At 42.8% G+C, this 10,050-nt stretch overlaps 1 protein-coding gene across 2 annotated transcripts in view; it reads left to right on the top strand.

Moving 5' to 3' along the window:
* The first annotated feature begins 287 nt into the window (after positions 1 to 287).
* DDX6 (DEAD-box helicase 6) overlaps positions 288 to 10,050 on the top strand; it is a 247,583-nt gene continuing 237,820 nt past the window's right edge. The window contains exons 1-3 of one of the 2 annotated variants that reach the window (XM_085645872.1): positions 288 to 415; positions 5,602 to 5,731; positions 6,653 to 7,116. In XM_085645872.1, the coding sequence (XP_085501998.1) occupies positions 6,920 to 7,116 (197 nt within the window). In that variant the 5' untranslated portion in view covers positions 288 to 415; positions 5,602 to 5,731; positions 6,653 to 6,919. The remainder of the gene's footprint in view (positions 416 to 5,601; positions 5,732 to 6,652; positions 7,117 to 10,050) is intronic. The other variant, XM_085645873.1, reaches the window with a different exon arrangement.

Here is a 10,050-nt window from a genome sequence, read left to right as displayed (position 1 = left end):
CGATTTCTTGTTAAAAAGCAAAACTAGTAAGTGTGTGTATAACGCTGAACCAATAACGAACGTGAACAAATTCTGGGTCCCTCCGCCCACCCACTTGACAAACTATCCCCCCACCCGTGAATCCATCGGTGACCAAACATGGGGGGGAGTGATGATGCGTCACATTTCCCCACATGGAGAGCTCTAAGTGAGCAAGGACGGAAAACTAGGAAGCAGGAAGAGGCCCCCTTCTCCCGGTGTGTAAGTAGTCCCTCTCGGACAGCGGATGGATTTCGTAGTGCGCCAATACCTCCTCACGGCGGAAGGATCTCCAGAGAGGGGAGGGTTTAAAGGAGGAAGAGGAAGGCGGCCATTTCGGGCGAAAAGAAAATAATAAAGAGACGGGAAGAGGGATGGAAGCCGTGTTCACGGAGCGGTGAGGGAGCTCCGGGGAAGGGTGGTTGAAGTGGGCACTGAGCGATAGCTGGTGGAAGTCGGGTGGGACGCAAAAGGCCGATGTCGGGGTCAGAGAGGGATCTCCCTGGGAGAAAGGGGTGATGGGAAAGGCCTCTAGCCACGGGGAAGGCTAATGTTGAAGAGACTAGATTGCTGTGATCTCAATTCATTAAATGACGTGGCCTCCGATGTACAACTTATCCCTACCATCGACTACGAATGGGGCTGTTTGAACCCACTTCCTCTTGGGGCTATAACATGGGGTTTGTTGGTCCTCCCTGTTCATTCTGAGATAATGTTGACCTCCCCATGTAAGGACTGTTTTATAGGGTGTTAAACACCCCGCCCCTTTTGGTGTTTATGAAGGATTCCTTACTTGACAAAGTATGACAGCGTTTGATTTCATTTCATCGTTAGCAGGGTGTCAGCTCAGCTTTAGGGCAATGTGACGGTGTTTGCACCCACCCTATATCAATCTGTGACGATAGGTTTGAGTTACCCCCTTAACGGGGTGTGAGTCTTCATCATGTCCTGTGACACGTACCGCCCCTTTATCATGGTGTTTGCCCACTCTCCTTTGGCTTTGACAAACAGTTTGCCCTTTTTCACGGCAGTCATTTCGATAGTGTTTGCCTTCTACTCTTTCGAAACCTATTACGAGGAGAATCTCACTCCCACTTTAAAGGGCTGGCAGTACGTTTGGCTCCCCTCTCCCGAGATTTGGGACGTGGGTGTTTCTCTTCACAACAGGCAGTGACGCGGAGAGATATGCCTTCCTTTAACTAGCTGCAATGCTCCTCCCATTTGTCGCGCTGATATGTGCCCCCTTCACGTACGGTTTGTATGTGAGCAATTATTTTTTTTCTGGCACATACGGGGGTTTCTCCCTTGTACGGTGTTATAGGAGCTGTTTCCCCTAATTTGCAGACTTGTGTTGTCTGACTGTTCTCCTTTTGCAAGAGGACATATCTTTACCCTTCAAGCTCTCATTGGCTGTTGCAGTTGTCGAGGTGACCGTTCGCAAAAAGTGTCTCCACTTACACTGCCTTTTCTGTGAAATATGATGAGTATTTCTGCATTCGAGAGCTTTGGTGATTGTTCTACTTGCGCCACCTGATAGTCACCATGACTCCGTGATCGCCCATTCTTTTTAGTGTCTGTAAGGTGCTTGCCTTCCTGTGCTTTTTTTATACCGCATGTTCAGTGTTTCTTGGTTTTTCTGACCCTTTAATGATCTTTGACAGTCCCCGACCCTTCGTTTCAGCGACGGTGAAGTGTTTTTGGGGGAGGTGCATTCTGCACTGTGCACGATGGTGATTAGCGATGGTTGGTGGTGTTGTGGCAGCTGTTAGATGGTAATGGGCTGGAATACTGTGATGAGTAGCATGCGACGTAAATAAGGTTGTTTAAATGTGAGGATTTTACATATTAAGCAGCCACATATGATCGTGTCTAAACTTTGAAGGGCACTTTGGAATGGGATTGAAGCCAAACTTCTTGGTCCCTGAAACAAGGTGTGCAGTTGAATGGAGTGAATCGGTGAGAAATGTCAGTTGACGTATGGTTAAACTGATAAGTCATTGCTACTGTTTCAGTACATGGTAGTAGCGCGGTCTCCTTGTGGACGTCTGAGTAGAGCGACCATGTCATCAATGATGACGTTTTTCATGTGAATTATGGTGTCTAGGCGTATTCATAAAACCAACTTATTGATTCCTTTAAGATTTCCAGCAGTTTCATTAAAAAGATTAGTATTAGGGCTAGGATGGAATCTGAGTAAAAACTGGTGTTTAGTAGCTCGGAATATGTATATCGGTGTGATTTTTGTTTGAAATACTTGGAAACAAATATTCTCGGTAAAGAGCGGATGCTTCCAACGTTGGAACTGTGATTGAGATGCCGAGGTTTTATCAACATGATTTGGGTGTTCTGGTGAAATGCCGGATGGATTTGATGATTGATGGTGAAATTAGTTTATATTTATTTGATAGAAGGGTATTTATATTCATATTAATTTTTAGAAAACGAGAGCATCCTTGGTTTGCCATTCTCAGCACGATATGGATATGTGGAACCTTCCATAGACTGGTTACTGGTGGGTTCACGAGTGCTGCTTTATAAATTGTAGTGCCATAGAGAGAATCAGTGCAGTGTTAATGTACTCAGATTGGCACTCTTATTTGTAGTTATGCTGACCATGGTGCCACAGCCAGCTTGAGTGCTCAGACAGCCTACACTTCAATTGGTAAACTGCTTGTAGACCAGCTAATGACTGGTCTGTAAAAGCACTAGTACAACACTCACGATAGCACCTGAAAAGTTTGCTCTTGCTTGTTGGGGAGCTGTGGGTAGAGCTTTGCAGACCGGCACTTTGACGTTTGAGTGGATTGTCTAAAAGAAGTTTAGTCTGTGCCAGTACCTCCTCTGTTGCGAGAACATGTTTTGCAGTCTCAGCTGCTCTTGTGTGCACCAGTTTCTTGGAGGCTTTTTGTCAGGTCTGTCCTGACGGTAAAGTCTGAGTACCACAAACACTTGCTTTCCTTGAAACCTTTCTAATAACTTTTTTCTTCACGGGTTTTTTAAAATGTCTTAAGTTTTTGCACTTCAAAAAATTCCCGAAAGTTAGCCAAGGTGTAATTTGACAACTTTGTCCAGTTAAAACAATGGACAAGGCAGAGTTAGGTTGGTTTGACAAACTGTTCATTGGCCAACAGAAAGCTGAGGGCAGCCTTGAGCAGTAATCCTTTGAATCGGTCTAACATAGCCCAACTCAGGAAAGAAAATACTAAAACCCTAGCAACCAGGAAAAAGGAGATCCGGGAGGACGCGTGGGTAGAACTTTCTTCCGTTGACGTCCTTCGCAATAGTGCAAAGTTCTGGTCTGTCGTCAATAAACCCTTCTTTCGTGATCCCTGTAATAATCAATCAGATTGCGGCATCGGGGTACACCAGTGGTACTCTCACTTCAAGTCAGTCTACGAAGTGGGTATGAATGGTGGATCGAATCCCCCTCTTCCCACTGTGAAACAATATACTTTATTCGTAACCAAGGGCGAGGTGGCTGAGGCCATCGGCAAGATGACGAGCAATAAGGCTCCAGGACCCGATGGCGTCCCATCGGACCTTTTTAAATCAGACATTGAGACTTGGTCCACAGTTTTAACGAATATTTTTAATAGGGTCTGTGTCGCAGGCATTCCGGACACCTGGTCCGAGTCCGTGATCATACCTATTTTTAAAAAGGGTAATAGAGGGGACCCTAGTTGCTACCGCCCTATCTCACTCATTGATTCTGCAGTAAAAGTCCTGGGGCGAGTAGTCTTGGGTAAATTAACAGAATGGTTGGAGGATACCAACACCCTTTCGTGCCTACAATATGGGTTTCGTAAGGGCCGTGGCACTATAGACCAAAGCTTGAATCTTTACCTTTTAATAGGTAAATACACTATAGCTAAGAAAGGGACGTTATACCTGGCCTTTATGGACTTATCCTCGGCCTTTGACCGAGTGAACCGGTCGAAACTGTGGGAACTCCTTCTCAAGCAGGGAGTAGATGAAAACCTTGTCTATTTCTTAGCAGATCTTCATAGAGATCTCTCTGCTACTGTTAGATTCGACTGATTGGGTAACTGCACTGGCAAGATTGGAATCTCTAATGGTGTCAGGCAGGGCTGTATCTTAGGCCCCCCTGCTTTTTACTCTTTATATTAACGACCTAGCCACTGCCTTAACTGAGTCTTGTAAGGATATTCCTAGGGCAGGGAAGTACCAAATTCCAGCATTATTATATGCAGACGATGCTGCACTGTTCGCGCGTACAGCAGTAGGGCTTCAAAGTCTTTTAGACACATTTGCAGATTTTATGAAAAGACTTGATTTAAGCGTGAATTTCGCCAAATCTTATGTTATGACTGTAGGTTGTAAACCCAAGAAAACTAAGACTATGCTTTGTGAGGGCCACGTCTTATCTAGAATCACCAGTTTCCCATATTTGGGGGTTATTTTTGATAAGTCATCCTGGGTCCCTCAATTAGCTGCAAAACGAAATGCCTTTGCCAGATCAATCATAGGCGTGTTGGACTTTGCTCGCAAACTGGGGGTGAAACCCATGCAAGCTATATTGAACATTTATGCAGCTAAATGTATCTCTATAGCTACGTATGGTGCGGACCTGTGGGGATTTAAAAATGTGAAGGAACTTCAGGTGGTAGAGGACAAGTTCCTAAAAACCATTCTATCACTTCCCCAGGCAACCTCTGGTTACATTGTACATCAAGAATGTGGGGTTGGTTATTTAACTGACCGGATAGCATTAGCCCCCCTATTAAAATGGTTATCAATCTGGCAAAATCCGGAACTTGAGCTAAATCGTGAAATTATAATAGATTGCTTATCGCTCGAGTTCGGAAAGGCTATTCCTTGGCTGCGCTATGTTAAGAAACTAAGTGACGAAATAGGTCGCCCAGACATATTTGATAATCCCAACAATTTATCAAAGGGAGACTTTAAATGGGTAAAAGATACACACAAGCTTAGAACTACTTTAGCCAGAGAAGAAAAGGAGCTAACAAAACCTACAGTAAAGGCCCATCAGTTATTAATAACTACAGGCAGCATAGAACCCTACTTGACCATAGTGAATAACACGAATCATCGCTTTTTATTGACAAGGTTTAGACTGAACAAATACCATCTTTTGCTCACTGATTCTGTTGGTTGGATGAAGGACAGGGACCTGGAGATCTGTTCTTGCGACAGATTCTCCCTCAAGGATACTGCCCACTTTATTTTCTTTTGTAAACATTTGTCCCCTCTCCGTAAAAAGTTCATTATCCCTCTTATTAAGAACAAAGGATTCAGACAAGTCAAACCTGCTCTTTTGTATCTCCAGCTGCTAGGTACTACTTGGGAGATTTTTAATATAGCAAATTTTTTGGCTATCGCGATGAGATTAAGGAAAATAATCAAGTGGACATAGTGTTTAAAATTAATTGTGAATTGTGATTAAACTCGACCTAGTCTTATTTTAAGTAGTGTTTTAAAATCATGTGTAAATGCTTATTTTAAATGTTATTTATTGTATATATTGTGATGTATTGCACTTTTATGGTTCCTGATATGAGCCGAATAAAGTAATTTTGACTGACTGACAACTTTGTCTTTCAGTGACTTCAACATTATGATCTAAACTCTTGTATCAATTGTTACAAAAGAAATAACATTTTGTCAGCACTACTGAAGTTGAAATCGCTCTGCAGCTGGTGTGGGGATTTGATGGTGTATCGGTTTCTCCTAGGTAATGGGAGTTTAAACCTTCCTTTTTCTGACCAAAGTAAATCTAAATGTCTGTATTTTCCCCTTCATCTGTTTCTGGCCATCACACACCAGTAGCTTTAAAAGTAGAGTATTTCTTGCTATATTGCCCTTGTTTATCCCTTGGTTTCTTGCCTACCTCAGCTTGTCTCTTGCTTGCACTCTTAATCTCACTCTTTTATTGGGGTGCTAGGTTTTGTCATTGCTCTTTTGCTTTTCCTTGCCTACAAGTGGTATTTGTTATAGGAAATGCCCGTGTTGTGGTATTTACCATTCCCAGTCTTAGACTTACATTTTTCATGATTCCCACAAATCAGCTTGACTCGCTATCTGTCAATACAACTGAGTTTGTATAAAGTCATTTAGGAGTACTGCTTCCAGTGATTAGCCAAGATGCACAGGGTACATTTTTGCTTGGCTTGTGACCAGTTTTCAAGGGGTCGTTTTTGGTGCTCACCACTCTTTTAGGAACCCATTTTCGACTAATCTGCACTGCTGGTAACTAGCTAAAATCTTCTTCCTTGTCGAGGTCTCACCTTCTGGTTTCCAAAGGGACCATCTGTTTGTAGATTTGGGCACTTACGTTGAAGTTATTTATCAACTTCATATTGTACACCACATTTTAAATGGGGCTACAAAGCCTTATTTACTTTAGCTATTCAGAACCTGGTTACTGTTAATCATCCAACCGGAAAATAGTTTGAGGAATTTAGTGGCAGGTTTAAATGTGGTGAACATTTGATATTGTTAAATTAGTTTTTTAATTGAAAATGCTCTTAGGTCATAATCCCTTACGTGTGACTTTTTTTTTTTTTTACTGACCAAATCCAATTGTTTTAAAGCTGTTGATTTTGACACAAATTGGTTTAACGATGCTAGTGATCTGTATTCTTCTTTCTTTCAGATTGAAGCGACTGAGTTTGGATATAGTTCTTGTTTAGAAGGCTTTTTTGTTTTAAGAAAAAGTTGTTCGGATTGTCAGAGCGAGCTGCATAGCCGTTCAGAGACTTAAAAGTGCGCTTGCCTGCATTGCAATAAAAGGACTCATTATTGAGCGAAACTTTTATTTATCTCTTCATTTTGAAGAGCTTAATAAACTGTTATTACAGTTTTTGTACTGACTTTCAACGTTTGGACTGGCAAAACTTTCTGAAAAGACGTTATACAGAAAATGACTACCGCCAGAACAGAGAACCCTGTTATAATGGGTCTGAACAGTCAGAATGGGCAGCTACGGGGCCCTATGAAGCCCAGTGTTGGGCCAGGAGGTGGGGGAATGCACGTTCAGCAAATTAATCATCTGAAGAACGCCAGCACAATCAACAATGGCACCCAGCAGCAAGCACAGAGCATGACCACCGGTATCAAGTGAGTATCAGATGAAAGCTGGGCTTTGCCATGACTTTGGTTTCTGAAGGTTTCCTGATGGGTGACCCCCTGGTCTGGGTCTGTGTTGAGTTTTCCACTTGCGGGTGGGAACTTTAAAACCGGTGAATGTATTAAAGACATCATGTTTTCGTGTAAATGTCTGTAAACCATGTCGGTGGTAAGTTCACTAATGAATGTGCAAAATACTGCTTGATGCATGAGACCTGTGCTGTGTTTTGAGGTGAACCCCTTGTATTTGCCAAGGTGACGTGCTGCTTTTCTACTGGGTGTATTTTATAGCTGTCGTGGTATGTTAAATTCATCATTGATTTGTTCTAAATGGTGTGCGCAGGGATGAAAGAAATGTCCAGGAATTTGCTCTGAGAGTATCTGATATTTCTTTATTGTTAAAAATTTCAACAGTTCATGAACAGGGATTTTCAGCCAACGCGTTTCGTTCTCATAGAGAACTTCATCAGGGCTTATCCAAAAGGGCCCTTCTTGAGGGAGAATGTATATAGGTTCCCATCGAGCTTTAAAAATACGGTAATGTTCTATGACGAACTTGAAATAGCAAGCAAAGGTCGTGTCACCACCGAAATTCGAAGTGATAATGTTCCTACGACAACGCTTTTTTTGGGGGACAATCTATTAAGACCTTGTGTGGAAATGAACCTTTATTTCAAACAAATCCAGGTGATAGCCATAAAATTAAAAAAAGCATCAAATTCAAATGCCGCAATTTGGCCTGCTAACGCCTATCACGCAAGGCAATTCTATCAACCCGCTTCAGGCATTAACTCTGAATTATGTGAGGGAACTATCCCAAAGGCCACGTAAGGCCAGCCCTATATTCTGGCAGCTTTCAAGATTGGTAACTGAATTCGTCATTGACCCAAGTTGAACGTTAAGCTGTTTGCACCGCTCATTGCCAAATATTTTGCATTCTAGATACTTTGCTTATGTGAGTTCTCGAATGTTGTAAATTTTGTTTTGGGCTCATGTCATCACCTCTTGGTTCCAGTGAATTTCTGTAGGTCTCCTTTAAGACTTCTCCTGGTACTAAGAGCATACTGCAGGTCATCAGACCAAGGCATCTGGCCATTATTTAATGTGACTCAGTTGAACCAAATGTGCTATGAGTTCTGTACTGAATTCAATTGGAGCATAAAAGATGCCACAGTTGTGCTACCTCGTTGGTTTCCCCAATAAAGCACTCCGTTGTCAAGGTTTCTCTAACTCCAGATGAAAATGCAACCTGGCCACCTGGAAGAGGCCACAAAAATAAGCGTTTTCAGGTTTACATTTGTCTGGAGTGAAGCTATGTGCATGTTAAGACTTGCTGTACTACTTGGGCACCCATGTTGGTACATGGAGTTCAGGCCCGAACAGCGCACACACCATGAGCTTTATCCTCCAATTTGCAGACTTCTATAAAACAAATCTTAATTCAAAATCCAGCCTTCCATCCTTTGGAAAAGTCTAACCCGTGTTTCTCTACTAAGTAATGTTGCTTCATCGGGGCCAATTAGTGATTTGACTTTCAAAATCTGTTTATTGATACAGCCAATAGAAACAAATGGAACAATGTCCAAAATCAGTCCAGATAGAAAAAAAGATGGAACACAACATAAAATATTTAAAATTCATAGTCACAAACTTAATACACTGTCAATCAAAATAGGTGTATTAATCAAGAAGTAGCACGCTCTTGGGAGTTCGTTACTTCAGTTTTGTATAGTACTGCTTTTGAAACCACAGTGTCTCCATGAAGCACAATAAAATTATTTTTGTTGATCTTTGGACTGTTTAGTTTGATAATTTTTGCACTTCAGTATGTAGGTAACAAGTATTTGATTCCTTTCCTTTATTGATAAATGCACAAATATTGATTGTGATGTACATAAGTCTCGAGTGATATCTACTTAAAAACTGTGACCTCAAATTCTACAATGTCTATGGTGAGAGCTACCTCTGCTCAAAGTCACGAGCCACCACTTAATATAGGGATACAATAAATGTACTCCGGTCAAATAACTTGAAGCATAAAACATTCATGGTTTAAAAGCTTTATTGTAAAAGGCTTACATATGGGGTCCTTAAGGTTCAGCTTTTTCCTGTTGCTCATGAGACCGAACGGGTGAAAGAAACCAAGAAACAGAATTTGGAAAGAGGACACTGTAACCAGACCTCGAGGATTTGGTATCCAGAGGTCTGGCCAGCCCAACCCCTGGCAGCCTCAGCCTCCAAGGCCCTTCAGTATGCCCCCTGACCAGCATGGGCTTCCATTGGGTGGCAAGATGTGCCATCACCTCGACCACTGGAGGTCGATAACATCTGACTGCTGGGTTTTCCGATTGTCCCAAGGTGCTCCTCCCTCCCCTTTGAGTACCCCTCTACCCATGCCACGCACTTGTGACAGGCTGATGGGGACCACGTCATTGCTCTGCCATGAAGTGATCCATAGAGGGTGGTGGCATCAGAAGTAGGTTGTGCTTGTCCCTGCTACTTTCTGGTGCCCAAGAAGGACTGAGGCCTTTGACCTGTCCTAGACCTGCGCCCTCAATTTATTCCGGAAAAAAAAAGAAATTTAAAATGGTTCTACTTGCTGCCTGCTTAGGACCTGGGAGACTGGATGGTAGTGTTGGACTTGCAGGATGCATACTTCCATGTTCCCGTCCTGCCCGCCCATAGGCATTACATGCAGTTCACTGTAGGACACAAGCATTTTCAGTTTACTGTGCTCCTCCTTGGCCTTACCAGTGCCTCTCGGGTGTTCACCATGGTGAGGATTGCGGTTGTAGCTGATCTGTGGAGACCAGGGGTGTCACTCTAAACCCTATCTCGGACTGGCTGTTGAAGGCGGGCACGCCCCTGGTGGTCCTTTCCCCCTTCCAGATTATGATGGTCCTCCTGCACTCGCTGTGGTTTACT

This window comes from Triturus cristatus, chromosome 3_1, assembly GCF_964204655.1.
Source record: "Triturus cristatus chromosome 3_1, aTriCri1.1, whole genome shotgun sequence".
Taxonomy (NCBI): Eukaryota; Metazoa; Chordata; class Amphibia; order Caudata; family Salamandridae; genus Triturus; species Triturus cristatus.
The sequence above is the reverse complement of the archived record's forward strand: the minus strand, read 5'-3'. Positions and strand labels throughout refer to the sequence as shown.